A 15,533-nucleotide genomic window follows, 5' to 3' on the forward strand; every position below is an offset into this window, starting at 1 on the left:
GAGTGTGGCCAAAATTCCTTGAGAATTCCAGGTTTTTTCCAGGTTGAATAAAATTCCCTGAGATTCCAGGTTTTCCAGTTTTTCCCAGGTAGTAGACACCCTGCTTGTGCGAAATATTGGCCTCAAGGGGGCGAAAGTCAAATAAGTTTGGGAAACACTGCTGTAGAAAATGGTTTATCAGCTCGAAAACCTTAGATAATCATTCTCCTTAGGGTCGATTTCTTCACCCCCGCTTAGGCCTTAAACCTAGGTTAAGCATATGGGTAAATGTGGTTTACGGTTTAAGCGAAGCTAAATAAATCGGCCATTCAAGTATTCACTATACAGTCAACTCTCCCTTACTCAATATTCTGTATCTCGATATTCCTCCAAACTCGATGGAATGCGCTGTCCCTTCAATCTAACATCCCGTAAAACGGGGTAACTTTGATAATGCGGGTAACTTTGATAATGCGAGACTCTCAACATACTAAACGAAATAACAAAGTTCCTGTTAATCTGTTAAGCAAAACTAATGCAAAGTAAAGAGTATTAGTATGACATTTCATGTTAAGCTATTTCCGTTGGAATCAAGTACATTTGAGGATTTATAGCAAATATGGAACATTTATAAGAATTTAGCAATTTTGAAATGCTCTCAAACAATCTGTTCTACGATCACTATTGATGAAGTCATAATGAATTCGTTCCTTATACTTGATAGCCTAGTTATAGTAGAACTCGAATTCGGTCTCAAAACTCTTAGAGAATACTATTTTTACAAACTGGGACCATTTTTGTAATCTAAGTCAGAAATTTCCATATAGCGTTAAACGCCTAAAGATATGCAACGCCCTACAAATGTTCTGTAATTCATTCAATTTTGTTCGAGTGATGCTTCATTATCGTAGTTACCCCAAAACAGAAAACCGACTTTCGATTATATGAAAATTATAAATCCATTAAGAATAAATCTTTTGGAAACCTATCAACTGGAATCGATAGTTAGGATACCTGTACTTTTTTTAAAAATATGAATTAAAATTTTTTGAAACAGCATGCATAAATATTCAAGTTTTTTTTCGAAAAAAAACTATCAAAGCTACCCCGTTTTACGGTATTTCGATTCCTTTGTAAGTCGATGTCTAACTCAATGTTCCCTACCTCGATGCAATTTTTTTTTCAGTTTCCGATGCACTTTTGCCTCTCTAACTCGATATTTTCATTTTTTTTTTTCAAATTGCCTCCATTTTTAACCAATATTATGAATTTTAATATTATGATTATATTTACCAATAATAAAATAAAGATTTACAACCTATTTCAGCGTGAGTCAAATGACAAATTCGAATGAATTTTCACAAATTTAAGAAAATTTTAAAAATTGAAAATATGTGTGCTGTACTTATCTCGATACCTCCCTAACTCGATCGATGGTCCCTTGAATGTCGAGTTAGAGAGAGTCACTGTATTATGCTGTGATCTAATGCTCTAATGCTAATCATACTTAAACATATCACCACAGACAAACAGACGTAACACTTAGAACAAATCCCGATCAAAATCATAGTCAGGATGACATGTACGCCCAATGCTAAAATCGGTGTGTTTGGCCGATAGAACTAACAGATGGCGGGTAGTGTGTAAACGTCAACGCGAACAAAAACGAGCCCTGCGGGTGGTGGTTTGGCCACCTACCATATATTTGAATCGGCCGTTAAAAAGGTGGTCGATGGACATCGGTGAATGTGTGACGTCTGTTTGTCTGTGATATCACGATTTCCTTCCTAATCGCCTTAATGTATGCAATTGATGAATATAGTTCGAGAATGCAATGGGAAGATGATCCTAATTGTACTAAAAAGTAGTGCAAAGTGTTTGTAGGATAATGAAACTTCGCTGCAGCTTTCATGCCGAAAGTCAGAGCTTTCGGAGTGGTGCTCAATTTCTGCTAACCTGAACATTTCGATTGTTTCATATGACGTCGGGCACCCTACATCGAGCGCCCACACAACCAAAACAAAGACTTTGTTTAATTAATTAATTAATTTTCTCAAAACCGTATAAAAGTTACTTACGTCGATTTGAAAAAGTAATCGAGAAGTAACGTTTTGACAGTTCGTCTCACCATTTCGCAGCTTAACGAAGGTCGCTTCGTGTGTTCGTGTGGGAGATTTGTGGCCGAGTTGGCTGTCCGACTGTGTGTAAGTGAAGTGACATGTAAATGCAGATTTTCCTCCGTCGGAGAAGCACACGTCGTCGTCGTTGTCCGCAGAAGTAACTTTCTTGTCCGCGTAAGTGATTCCCCGAAAACGCTTGAGAGGAAAAGATTCTCGGAATACGTTCCGCCCCCTTCGTTGCGTGGGTGGTTGGCAACCCGCTGGCCCCCTGAAGGAAACTATTTCAGCCGAAGTGAAATCCAGCAGCTGCCAAAATTGTGGTGACTCCACTTTTCTCTTGCTGGTGCTAGTGTGAGAAGTGCTGTGAAAAATAAGTGGTGACAAAGCTTAACCATCAGGAAGCGGAGATCAATTTGGTTCCATATTGTGCGTTTGAAATCGGGGTGCTAGTCGTTCCGCCGGAACGAATCTCGGGATAATGGTTCGGAATGGAAAATTATCCACAGTGCTAGTAGTGATTGCCGTAAGTTGTTTCGTGTTAGTGGCTAATGGCTTTACGCTGAAAACGTCCGAATCGTCTCCCGCTGGGGCCATAATCGAGGACGAGAGTTTCCTCCAGAGCCCTCGCTACGAGACGAACGATGAATTGCAGGATTTGTTGGCCCGGCTCCAGAAGGACAATCCGACCTTGGTGAAGGTGCACAGCATTGGATCGTCCCTGGAGAACCGCCCGCTGTTGGTCGTGGAAATTAGACCGAATATCGATCGGCCGAGGCCACTGCTGATGCCCATGTTTAAATACGTGGCCAACATGCACGGGGACGAAACAATCGGTCGGGAACTGCTCATCTACTTGGCACAGTATTTGGTCAACAACTACGCCCAAGATCCGGAGATTGGGGCCCTGGTCAACAGTACGGCCATCTTCCTGATGCCATCGATGAATCCGGACGGGTTCCATCGGTCCAAGGTAAGGGGCGATAAGAGGGGATGTTACATTTTCCGGTTTATGGCTTTGGGGACTTCCATATTGCATGTTTTTCGACGTCAGCTTTCGGTGCACTATGGGTCAGAACACAAAAGTTCGCGTCAAAGTTCCTAGCCCTAGCGCACAAAATTCAACTAAAAGTGGTTTAGTCAATTCCTTTATTAGTATCATTTCAAACATTACATTCATTTCTTATATCTAGGTGTTTTGAGTTAGACAACATTATCATCCCAATTTGGTGAAATTAAATTAAGCTTTTATGAAAAAAAAAAATAACAATTTATTACATTTAATTCATCGTAGCAGAATGTTCACGGGTGATTTGATTTCACCTGCTTATAAGATAAGAATACTTCAGTTAACTTAACCAATCTTTTCCTAAATATATGACGCATTAAACGTGGTAATAGAAGATTGCAACGATTTATTTCTAAACTGTTTGATAATTTTAGTCGGCATGTGTTTCTCAACTCATTAGTACTATACCAGGGAGGAAGCTTCAGAATCATTTCCACAATTTTATTTTGAATCTTCTGCAGAGCTATCTTCCTGCTATTACAACAGCTAGTCCACATTGGTACAGCATACAACATGGCTGGCCTGAATTTTTTTTTGAAGATCAAACGCTTGTTCTTAAGACAAAGTTTTGATTTTCTATTAATAAGAAGTTAGACATTTTACATATTTGTTACATTTGGCTTGAATGCTCTCAATGTGATTTTGAAAAAGTTTAAATTTTTATCCAGCATGAGCCTTGGATACTTAACTTCATCTGATCTTTAGCATAGGTTCATGTGGGAATATTATTATTAGTTTAGTTTTGGAACCATTAGGAGTAATCATCCATTTTTGCAAGTATGAAGACAAAACATTCACAATTTTTTGCAATCTACTACAGATGACACTCAGGCTTTGTCCTTTGACGGAGAGGCCTGTGCCATCCGCAAGCAAAGATTTTTTGGCATCCCTGGTAACTCAGGTAAGTCAGATGTGAAAATATTGTAAAATATAGGTCCCAAGACGCTGCCTTGAGGAAACCAGCTCTTACAGGAAGTCTTTCAGACCTGGAGTTCTGATAATTAACCTGAAGTGTACGATTTGACAGATAACTTTGAATTATTCTAACAATATATGTTGGAAAATTAACGTTTTTTTTAATTTTACGATCAAACCTTCATGCCAAACACTGTCGAATGCTTTTTCTATGTCTAGAAGAGCAAGACCAGTAGAATAGCCTTCAGATTTGTTGGAACGGATCAAATTTGTTACACGTAAAAGTTGATGAGTGGTCGAATGTCCATGGCGGAATCCGAACTGTTCATTGGTAAAATTGAATTTTCATTGATGTGGACCATCATTCTGTTCAAAATGACCTTTCCAAAAAGTTTACTGATTAAGGAAAGCAAACTGATTGGACGATAGCTAGAAGCTTCTGCAGGATTTTTGTCTGGTTTTAAAATTGGTACAACATTTGTCAGGAAAATATGCCAAATGAAAACATTTGTTAAATACATCAACTAGGGGGAAGTCCCCATATGCCCGGACACTTTTTGTTTTTCGATAATATTTCAAAATCTACATTAGTTTTACCGTTAATTTTTGTACAGCATTAAAAAATCACATTATTTCAAGTAAAAACCCACATGAGAACAAAAATAACCTTTACAATTCATTTTTATGATGGATTACATCATGTACCAAAAATGGTGTGCACTGAAATGTGTCCTCTATGCTCGGACACTATGATTAGCACCATCAAAGTTTACACCAAACCCACAGCAAGGCCGAGGGATGCTTCGTATGTCAGCATATGCCTTGTGGGTTTCAATCTATGCATGATGTACAGCGTGAAGCATATTAGCTAGATCATAAGTCAGTTCCATAAACTCCTTTTTGATCAGCGCCATAAGATCGAATCGCCATATGTCGCCGTTTATGTTTCGTAAGCGGGTCTTGTAGTTCAGATGAAAATGTCTTCGAGAATTCCAACGCGTTATAGTTCTTCACAATTTCTTTGTCAGCTCGAAGGCTGAAGTGTGCTCTTAGTACAGTCAACTCTCCCTACTCGACCTCCGTTTTTCAATATCTAGTTGGTGTTCAATGGCTACCTTGGATGGTCCCTTGAAATCGCATATTTAAACTGTTTTTGTATTCCTGTAACACGATATCTCCCTAACTCGGTGTCCCTTCATTATCAAATTCTGGAGAGATGACGTACTTCACACCTTGTGGCTGTTTCTCGTGCGCTCATTTTCCTTAAAAACAGCATGTTTACAGCACTTTATAAGGCATACAAGGACCGAAAAGTTTTGTGTTTACTGCTTTATTTTTTTTTTGTTTTTTGCCCTGTTGTTTTTTGTACCCAACATTTATGAAAAAAGCGAATGATAAATCAATCCACAGTTATTAGGTTAACTATTTCACTGTCCCGGCATAAAGAGGACTTTGCAATGTTTACAAAAACCGATTGTATTTCAAGTGCGCATCGTACCTTCGTGCTGTGCGTACACGAATTCTCTCTGCTCTTGGAAGTTTTCTTAAAAACTACCTAAAGCAATAAAACAGTACTTTTCAGTGCTACAAAAACAGTACTTTTCAGTGCTAAAATTAAAAACGGTACTTTTCAGTGCTACTAAAACAGTACTTTTCAGTACTATTTTTTCTACTATTGATCCTTTTACGATCCTTGTTTGGACCCGTGCCTTCGATTTTTCGTTGGACCCGTTGGCGAAAGCTAGCGGTGGTAATCCTTCTTGGACACCGTCTTGGGAAAAAACCTTTCGAAGGTCACGTCTTCTTTCGTTTATTAATTAAACATGGTATCAACAACTAACAAAAGGAAGGGTGAATCTCTGAATTCACTACTTCCTTCCAAAAAAGTGGGTTTTAAAACTGTCACTACACGTGGCAAGAATGGAAGAAAGGACGCTTCCCCGGAATGCGAATTTCTTCCAAGGGTGAAATGAATAATTGTATCGAAATGAGCAATCAGTTCGATGCTCTAGACAAATTTTCCGAACACCAAATCGAAGCAGCCTCTAGCCCAGGCTCTTTGATTCAAGTGAGGAAGCAAAGAGTGCCGCCTATCGTGGTCAGTTGTTCCGAATTTGGGGGATTTAGGCAGGAGATCTTGAACTCCATTAGGGGAATCAAGGTTTCCTTCCAAATCGCAAAGAAAGGAGACTGTCGCGTTTTGCCGGAAACTCTTAAAGATCGTGAGCTTCTTCTCAAACATCTTGAAGAGAAGAAGCACAAATTTTTTACTTATGACGACAAAACTGAACGTTTGTTCAAAGTTGTCTTGAAAGGTCTCTCAAGTGACTATAAATCACCTGAAGAGATCAAAAATGGAATAAATGATTTACTTGGATTTTCCCCAGTCCAAGTAATCATTATGAAAAAGAGAACCCAATCTGGCATTGTTCGGAAAGGGCTTTCTCAAGAATTTTATTTAGTTCACTTTAACAAAAAAGAACTAAATAATATTAAAGCTTTAGAAAAAGCAAAACTTTTGTTTGATGTCCGTGTGACATGGGAACATTTCCAGAAACCTGGAGGAAATTACCAGAACCCCACTCAGTGCCGTCGGTGCCAAAAGTGGGGTCATGGTACAAAAAATTGTCGCATGGATGCTAAATGCATGATTTGCGGAGGTTCTTCTCACGCCAAAGACGTCTGTCCAGTGAAGGAAGATACCACCAAATTCATATGTTGTAATTGCGGGGCTAACCATAAGTCCAATTTTTGGAATTGTCCTTCACGCAAAAAGGGTCATTGAGGCTCGTGCCAGGCAGATGAAAGATAATATCCGTTACGATAACGGTCGTTTCCGGAATTTGCCTGGTAGAGTATCGAACAATGCTCATTTTTCAGTTAACGATCGCTTGATCATGAATCATACCCATCAGGAAGATCATAATCATGCTCATTCACAAACTAATTTTAATCCGTCGGGTAGCCGTTCGAATCTTTCTATTTCGAATGTATCTACCCACGGTAAATCCTTTGCCGATATCGTAGCAGGAAAATTCGAACTCCTCCCTGTTCGATCCATGGGTACCCATTCTACTTGTTTCAAATCAAATGGAAAAAACCCTACCGCCACAGGTAATTCCGCTTCTTCGTCTACCGGAAATTCCAATGGGAAATCACATGACATGTCTGCCTCTGATTTTAATTTTCTAACTGAACAATTGAATCTAATGATTGATGCAATGTTCAAAGCCACCACTATGACTGAAGCAGTCCAAGTAGGTGTAAAATTTACAAATCAAATTGTTATTGGATTACGTTTTTCTAATGGATCCAAATAATAATTTAAATATTTTAAATTGGAATGCTCGTTCTCTGAATGGTAAAGAGGACGAGCTGTTTAATTTTCTTACGGTTAATAACGTGCATATAGCAGTTATTACCGAAACGTATTTAAAACCTGGATCTAAACTCAAAAGAGATCCTAACTTTTTTGTTTATCGTAATGATCGACTTGATGGGGCATGTGGGGGAGTTGCAATCATCATTCATAGGCGTATAAAACATCAACTGTTTTCATCATTTGAAACTAAAGTTTTTGAAACTTTAGGTGTTTCTGTTGAAACACAGTTTGGTAAATATACTTTCATAGCTGCCTATTTGCCTTTTCAATGCTCTGGGCAGCAAGTTAATTTGCTCCAAACTGACTTGCGTAAATTGACTCGCAATAAGTCAAAATTTTTGTCATTGGTGACTTTAATGCCAAACATCGGTCATGGAATAATTCTCAAAGTAATTCCAACGGCAGAATTTTATTTGATGAGTGCTCTTCAGGATATTTCTCAATTCAATACCCTGATAGCCCCACATGTTTTTCCTCTTCTAGAAATCCATCTACGATTGATTTGGTCTTAACCGACTCTAGTCATCTTTGTAGCCAACTGATTACTCATGCTGATTTTGATTCTGATCATGTCCCTGTTACATTTCAAATATCCCATGAAGCGATTCTCAATCCTATCAGCTCCACTTTCAATTATTTACGAGCCGACTGGAATATATATAAACGTATGTTGACTCTAATCTTGATGTTAACATTTCTTTAGAAACTAAACTTGATATTGACAATGCTCTTGAAACTTTAACAAATTCCATTGTTGAAGCCCGGAGCATTGCAATTCCAAAATGTGAAGTAAAATTTGAATCCGTGATTATAGACGATGATCTTAAACTCTTGATCCGTCTTAAAAACGTGAGGAGAAGGCAATTTCAACGCACTCGCGATCCTGCTATGAAAATTATATGGCAGGATTTGCAGAAAGAAATCAAGAAACGTTTTGCTCAATTAAGAAACAAAAATTTTGAAAATAAAATTTCTCAATTGGACCCTGGCTCTAAGCCCTTTTGGAAATTATCGAAAATCTTGAAAAAACCTCAGAAGCCAATACCGGCATTGAAAGAGGAAAACAAATTATTACTAACTAATTGCGAAAAAGCTCAAAAACTTGCTATGCAGTTTGAAAGTGCGCACAATTTTAATTTAGGACTTACTAGTCCAATTGAAAATGAAGTTACTCAGGAGTTCGAAAATATTCTCAATCAAGAGAACGTTTTCGAAAATGCCTGGGAGACTGATTTGGAAGAAGTGAGAACTATTATTAAAAAATTCAAAAACATGAAAGCTCCTGGCGATGATGGAATTTTCTACATCCTCATCAAGAAACTTCCAGAAAGTAGCTTATCATTTTTAGTTGATATATTTAACAAATGTTTTCAATTAGCATATTTTCCTGACAAATGGAAAAATGCTAAGGTTGTTCCAATTTTAAAACCAGACAAAAATCCTGCAGAAGCTTCTAGCTATCGTCCAATCAGTTTGCTTTCCTCCATCAGTAAACTTTTTGAAAAGGTTATTTTGAACAGAATGATGGCCCACATCAACGAAAATTCAATTTTTGCCAATGAACAGTTCGGATTCCGCCATGGACATTCGACCACTCATCAACTTTTACGTGTAACAAATTTGATCCGTTCCAACAAATCTGAAGGCTATTCTACTGGTCTTGCTCTTCTAGACATAGAAAAGCATTCGACAGTGTTTGGCATGAAGGTTTGATTGTAAAATTAAAAAACTTTAATTTCCAACATACATTGTTAGAATAATTCAAAGTTATCTGTCAAATCGTACACTTCAGGTTAATTATCAGAACTCCAGATCTGAAAGACTTCCTGTAAGAGCTGGTGTTCCTCAAGGCAGCATTTTGGGACCAATATTATACAATATTTTCACATCTGACTTACCTGAGCTACCTCAGGGATGTCAAAAATCTTTGTTTGCGGATGACACAGGCCTCTCCGCCAAAGGACGAAGCCTGCGTGTCATCTGTAGTCGATTGCAAAAAAGTTTGGATATTTTTTCTTCATACTTGCAAAAATGGAAGATTTCTCCTAATGCTTCCAAAACTCAACTAATAATATTCCCACATAAACCAAAAGCTCTTTATTTGAAACCTTCAAGTAGACATGTTGTCACGATGAGAGGGGTTCCAATAAATTGGTCAGATGAAGTTAAGTATCTAGGGCTCATGCTAGATAAGAATTTAACTTTCAAAAATCACATTGAGGGCATTCAAGCCAAATGTAATAAATATGTAAAATGTCTCTATCCCCTTATTAATAGAAAATCAAAACTTTGTCTTAAGAACAAGCTGTTGATATTCAAACAATTTTCAGGCCAGCCATGTTGTATGCTGTACCAATATGGACTAGCTGTTGTAATACCAGGAAGAAAGCTCTGCAGAGAATTCAAAATAAAATTTTGAAAATGATTCTGAGCTTCCTCCCTGGTATAAGTACCAATGAGTTACATAGAATATCCAATGTTGAAACATTGGAACAAATGTCAATACAATCATTAATAATTTCAGGCAAAAATCGTTACAATCTTCTATTGCCACGATTAATGCGTTATATGTTTAGGTTAAGTTAGGTTAAGTATATTAAAAACATTTTTTTTTCTCTCTTATAAGCAGGTGACATCAACTCACCTGTAAAAAAACTGAACTGCTACGGCAAATGAAATGTAATATGTTGTTAACAAAATGTTAATTAAATTCTTAAATTTGTTTTACCAAATTAGGATGATAGTGTTGTCAAATAACACAGAACACCTAGATATAAGAAATGAATGTAATGTTTGGAATGATACTAATAAAGAAATTAAAAAAAAAAAAAAAAAACGATTGCTTTCTTTTGAAATTCTACATTTTTAAATAAATTTTGCATTGTGATTGATGCAAAACTTACTGAAATCAACGTACGGAGACAATTCAGCTTAAATTATAAGTAACATTTGTTGCTACACTTGTATGAAATTTTATCGTTTCACATTGTTTACGTTTAGACGTAAAAACGTCATAGTTTGTATACACTTCAAAAATGTGTTCTAGTATAATCCTGGGATACTAAAATTTTATTACCATTATTCGTTTTTGGAAAATTCAAACTGTCCGACCATAGAGGACTTCCCCTATGAATAATAAGCTACTTTCTGGAAGTTTCTGGACGAGGATGTAAAAATTTCCATCATCGCCAGGAACTTTCATATTTTTTATTTTTTTAATAATAATTCTCACTTCTGAGCATGAGCATGAGCATAGATGACCATACAATTCGTAGTTGCTACTCCGTGATTGCCAGAACAATCGAAATTGCACAGGGAATTTATGAATGGGGTTTGGGATTAGCTTACCATTCTTCAATGTGCACAAATCGAGAGCTCAAATTTTGAAAGTCAATAACGGCGCCGGTCACGTACTTACGGTCATCGGGGATGGGAAGGAATGTTAGTCAGACAACCGTTGTTACTAGAGACCGAGTATACCTCTGCATCTCCACAGTTTTCATGGAAAGGATATTGGTTAGTGGGATAGGTAGAGATCTGGGAGTCACCAATAGTTGGTGATGCGATCCATGATACAATCACGCCTAATCGATTCGCGATATAATTCAATAAACGCATTGTACCCGAACAAGTGTTCATCACTCGCCCACGCAAGAGCGACCGACTCGATCAATAGATCAAACACTACTAACGATCCGCGGCGCTTTTTCATTTCACTACTCGACCTACGCTCGACATGTTTGATCCTGCCTTGCAGAAGCAAGCGTCAAGATCGAAAGATCAAACAGAACTCTTTTAATAATAATTCTCACTTCTACCAAATAAGTCTCCCAGGAATTTTGGAAATCATTCTTTTATTGAGAATGTTTTCGAACTCCCGAGTAACTTGATTTTCTATTGGTTACCTCTCTCGAGGGCCTGTAACGCCTTGGTCGCCAGGTCCTCAGTCACCACGTGAGCCATGTCAATTTTCCGCCCTCCACCGGCAGATTTAAACGCACCTGAGCAAATCCTGTAGGCCTCATTGTACTAAGGAGTTAGGATTTTAAGGACTGAGTCTCCTCTGCTCCAGAGTTCCGAACCATATAGCATGCTTGGGACAATGAATGCCCTAGCAACCTTAGTCAAAGTGCAGCGGGAGGTCTAGGATGAACGACCACTAAGAGTCCGGAGAACGTTCAACTTGGCATTGACAGACTCCTTAACTACCTTAGCGTGCATAAAACGTGAATCGCAAGTCAATCCCATCTGCATTTTCGTCAAAATTGAGTTGAGCTCAGTTTTCAACATATCTTCCGATGCTCTTTCAGCTGCACTAATGGGATAATAAGATTTGTTCGGAAAAAATAGGAAAACACAGCAAGTCAAATTGTCCCATAACGAAAAGTAACCGCTTATCAGTCCCACTACAGATTTCCGCACCGTATAGCAAAAAAATGAACAGTGTTTTTGTTCATCTTTATATTTTTCTCGGAAAGATCTCATAACGAAAAGCAAATTGTGAAAGTTTCATTAAGATTTGAACATTATCATACTTACTTATTTGGCTTTACATCAATTATCTTGATAAAGCCTCGCCAACAATATTTCGCCAATTCCCTCGGTTCATGGCCCTTCTCTCCATCCTCGACTGTGACCCACGCTCTCCAGGTCCTGGTGTACTGGTCCATCCACCTAGCTCGCTGCGCCCCACGCCTTCTTGTTCCGACCGGATTGTGGCGAACACCATCTTTACAGGGTTGTTGTCCGGCATTCTGCAACATGCCCTGCCCAGCGTATCCTTCCAGCTTTAGCTACCTTCACGATACTGGGTTCGCCGTAGAGTTGAGCGAGCTCGTGGTTCATCCTTCGCGCGCCACACGCCGTTCTCCTGCACGCCGCCGAAGATCGTCCTTAGCACTCGCGTTCGAAAACCCCAAGAGCTTGCAAGTCCTCCTCGAGCATAGTCCACGCCTCATGCCCATAGAGGACTACCGGTCTTATGAGCGTTTTGTACATCGTGCATTTGGTGCGGGGGTGAATCTTTCTTGACCGCAGTTTCTTCTGGAGCCCATAGTAGGCACGACTTCCGCTGATGATGCGCCTTCGTATTTCCCGACTAACATTGTTGTCAGCCGTCAACAAGGATCCGAGGTAGACGAACTCGTCCACCACCTCGAAGGTATCCCCGTCTATCGTAACACTGCTTCCTAGGCGGGCCCTGTCGCGCTCAGTTCCGCCAACCAGCATGTACTTTGTTTTCGACGCATTCACCATTAGCCCGACTCTAGTTGCTTCGCGTTTCAGGCGGTGAACAAATCTGCCACCGTTTCAAATTTTCTCCCAATAATATCCATGTCGTCCGCGAAGCAAACAAATTGTCCGGATCTCGTGAAAATCATGCCTCGACTGTTAAGTCCGGCTCTCCGCATGACACCTTCAAGCGCAATATTGAACAACAGGCACGAAAGTCCGTCGCCCTGTCGTAGTCCCCGCCGAGACTCGAACGAACTGGAGTGTTCGCCCGAGATCTTCACGCAGTTTTGCACACCGTCCATCGTTGCTCTGATCAATCTTGTGAGCTTCCCGGGAAAGCTGTTTTCGTACATGATTTTCCATAGCTCTATGCGATCGATACTATCGTATGCCGCCTTGAAATCGATGAACAAATGGTGCGTAGGGACCTGGTACTCACGGCATTTCTGGAGGATTTGCCGCACGAAAGAAAATCTGGTCGTTGTCGAGCGGCCGTCGATGAAACCTGCTTGATAACTTCCCACGAACTCGTTTGCTATAGGTGATAGACGACAGAAGAGAATCTGGGATAGCACTTTATAGGCGGCGTTTAGGATGGTGATTGCACGATAATTTCACACTCCAGTTTGTCGCCCTTTTTGTAGATAGGGCATATAACGCCTTGCTTCCACTCCTCCGGTAGCTGTTCCGTTTCCCAGATTTTAACTATCAGCCGATGCAGACAAGCGGCCTACCAGTCCGGACCCATCTTGATGAGTTCGGCTCCGATACTATCCTTGACAGCGGCCTTGTTGTTCTTGAGCTGTTGAATGGCATCCTTAACTTTCCCCATCGTGGGAGCTGATTGGTTCCACGTCCGCTGTGCTGACGTAGCCATCGCTGTCCTGACCTTCTGTGCCTGTGTTCTCTGCGCCATTCAGGTGTTCATCGTAGTGCTGCTTCCACCTTTCGATCACCTCGCGTCCGTCCTCAAGATGCTCCCATCCTTATCCCGGCACATCTCAGCTCGCGGCACGAAGCCTTTGCGGGATGTGTTGAGCTTCTGATAGAACTTCCGCGTTTCTTGAGAACGGTACAGCAACTCCATCTCTTGGCATTCCACCTCTTCCAGGCGGCGCTTTTTGTCCCGGAATATTATCATATCCTCTAGAATTTTTGAATATTCGTATGGAAAACTAGTTTTGAAACTTCACAGCCCATTTCCTCAATGCCTAGTTTTTACAGATGGGACTGACTTGCGATCCACGGCAGTAAACACGACCAGGGTAATATAATCGGCGTACACAATAATGTGCACTCTTTTATGTAAGCGTTTAAAAACGCTGTTCATCGCAATAAGGAACAGCGTCTCTGAGGTGACGGACCTTTGCGGGATGCCATTCTCTTGTGTCTTCATAGATGAAGTCCGCCTGCGTTCCAAACCTTGAACGTTCGATTCCGTAGAAGTACTTCTACGTAGTAAAATATGCGCTCCTGGAAGTTCCATTTCTAAAGTGTATCTAAGATAGGAAGCCACCATGTCATACTGTAGCCTTGGATAAATCGAAGGAGACTACATCTACATGCAAAACGTCCGACGAGGCCTTGTACAATAAACGATCGAGCTCTGAAAGAAACCTCTCCGACCCGTAGCCGCACCGAAATGCGTGTTGCTGGGGTGGATTCGTCTATGCCTCTCTAATTCCGTTGACAAGCGTCGATTGTCTTACCCATGCAACTAAACAACGTGATCGGTCTATATCCCTCTTGTCAGCGTCTTATCCTTCCCTGGTTTGGGATAGGAATAGCTAACGCTTTTCTTTCCACTCCGCAGAATGACCAGGTGCATAGTATCCAATAGAGCCAACCGGCCGATAATAGGTAGTTTCCTTAGGATAGGATAACCTATATCGTCAAAACTCGAAGCCTTTCCATTGTCGTGACTGAGGCCCGTTCGAACTGTTCAAGTCGAAATCTCTGTTTTAGTCTAATTCAAGACTACGGCGGCTTTCGCAGAGTAGCTAAAATCCGCTTCCGCTATCGACTTGACCCGCAAGAAGGTATCACTGAAATAGCTGTTCGCTGACACCTTGGCGAATTGATCAACAAAGGACTCAGCAATCTTACCCGCATCGTTAGTGAAGCTTCCCTTTACCATGATCACTTTTTGTACATGCCTACTTTTACCACTGACGGCTTTCACCTTCTTCCAAAGCTTGGAAACTCTTTCAGCTCACTAGCCCTCGAAGGATCGTTCAGAACCAGTCTACGTAGCGTTCTCAGCGACTACGTCGGTTTTTGATTGCATTGTAGACATACTCCACTAGGAAACGGTCTTGCGACCGCCTCTACCGTTTGCCTTCGGGATGTGCGGTCTCACGTATCAATGCACACCATTCGGTGGGGCATCTTGTGATCGTCAGGGAATTGGCCACAGATAACTTTGCAAAAACCGTCCCAGTCTCGATAGAACAATTCTCGACAGGCGTACGAATTACGGATCTTATGGGGCCATTCTTGGTCTTCTAAGGCTTTTTAATAGAGTTGCAGATTATTTCGATTTCCATCTGTCTAGAGAAGCGTTCAAGCAAATTTTAAAAGAGTTTTTTGTAGATATAATATCATTAGGGCTTAGTATTAGCCTGTTGATGGAACAAATAAATAAATAAGCTGAGAAGCAGGTTCTGTCCCAGTGGGACGTAAAGCCAGAAAGAAGACAAGTTTTATTTACAGTATGGTCCTTTACAATGCGGTAAAATGAACAAAATGAACAAATGGTGGCTGTTTGGGCACGTCAGGAGTTAATCATCAATGTTAACTTCCTTTTCCGCGATCAGCCTAAGATAGCCGCGTAGTG

General features: G+C 40.2%; 1 protein-coding gene across 1 annotated transcript; it reads left to right on the forward strand.

Annotated features, from left to right (window-relative positions):
- Nucleotides 1–2,164: 2,164 nt before the first annotated feature.
- Nucleotides 2,165–3,216, forward strand: LOC110681005 (carboxypeptidase D-like). Its single transcript, XM_021856766.1, has one exon. It carries the CDS (start codon nucleotides 2,578–2,580, stop codon nucleotides 3,199–3,201), a length of 624 nt encoding a protein of 207 aa, XP_021712458.1. The 5' UTR covers nucleotides 2,165–2,577; the 3' UTR covers nucleotides 3,202–3,216.
- The last annotated feature ends 12,317 nt before the right edge of the window (nucleotides 3,217–15,533 follow it).

Source organism: Aedes aegypti, unplaced genomic scaffold, assembly GCF_002204515.2.
Source record: "Aedes aegypti strain LVP_AGWG unplaced genomic scaffold, AaegL5.0 Primary Assembly AGWG_AaegL5_hic_scaff_2320_PBJ_arrow, whole genome shotgun sequence".
NCBI classification, from domain to species: domain Eukaryota; kingdom Metazoa; phylum Arthropoda; class Insecta; order Diptera; family Culicidae; genus Aedes; species Aedes aegypti.

What these genes read in the sequence shown, in the direction of transcription:
- LOC110681005 (XM_021856766.1), top strand. Translation starts at nt 2,578, where the DNA reads ATGGTTCGGAATGGAAAATTATCCACAGTGCTAGTAGTGATTGCCGTA.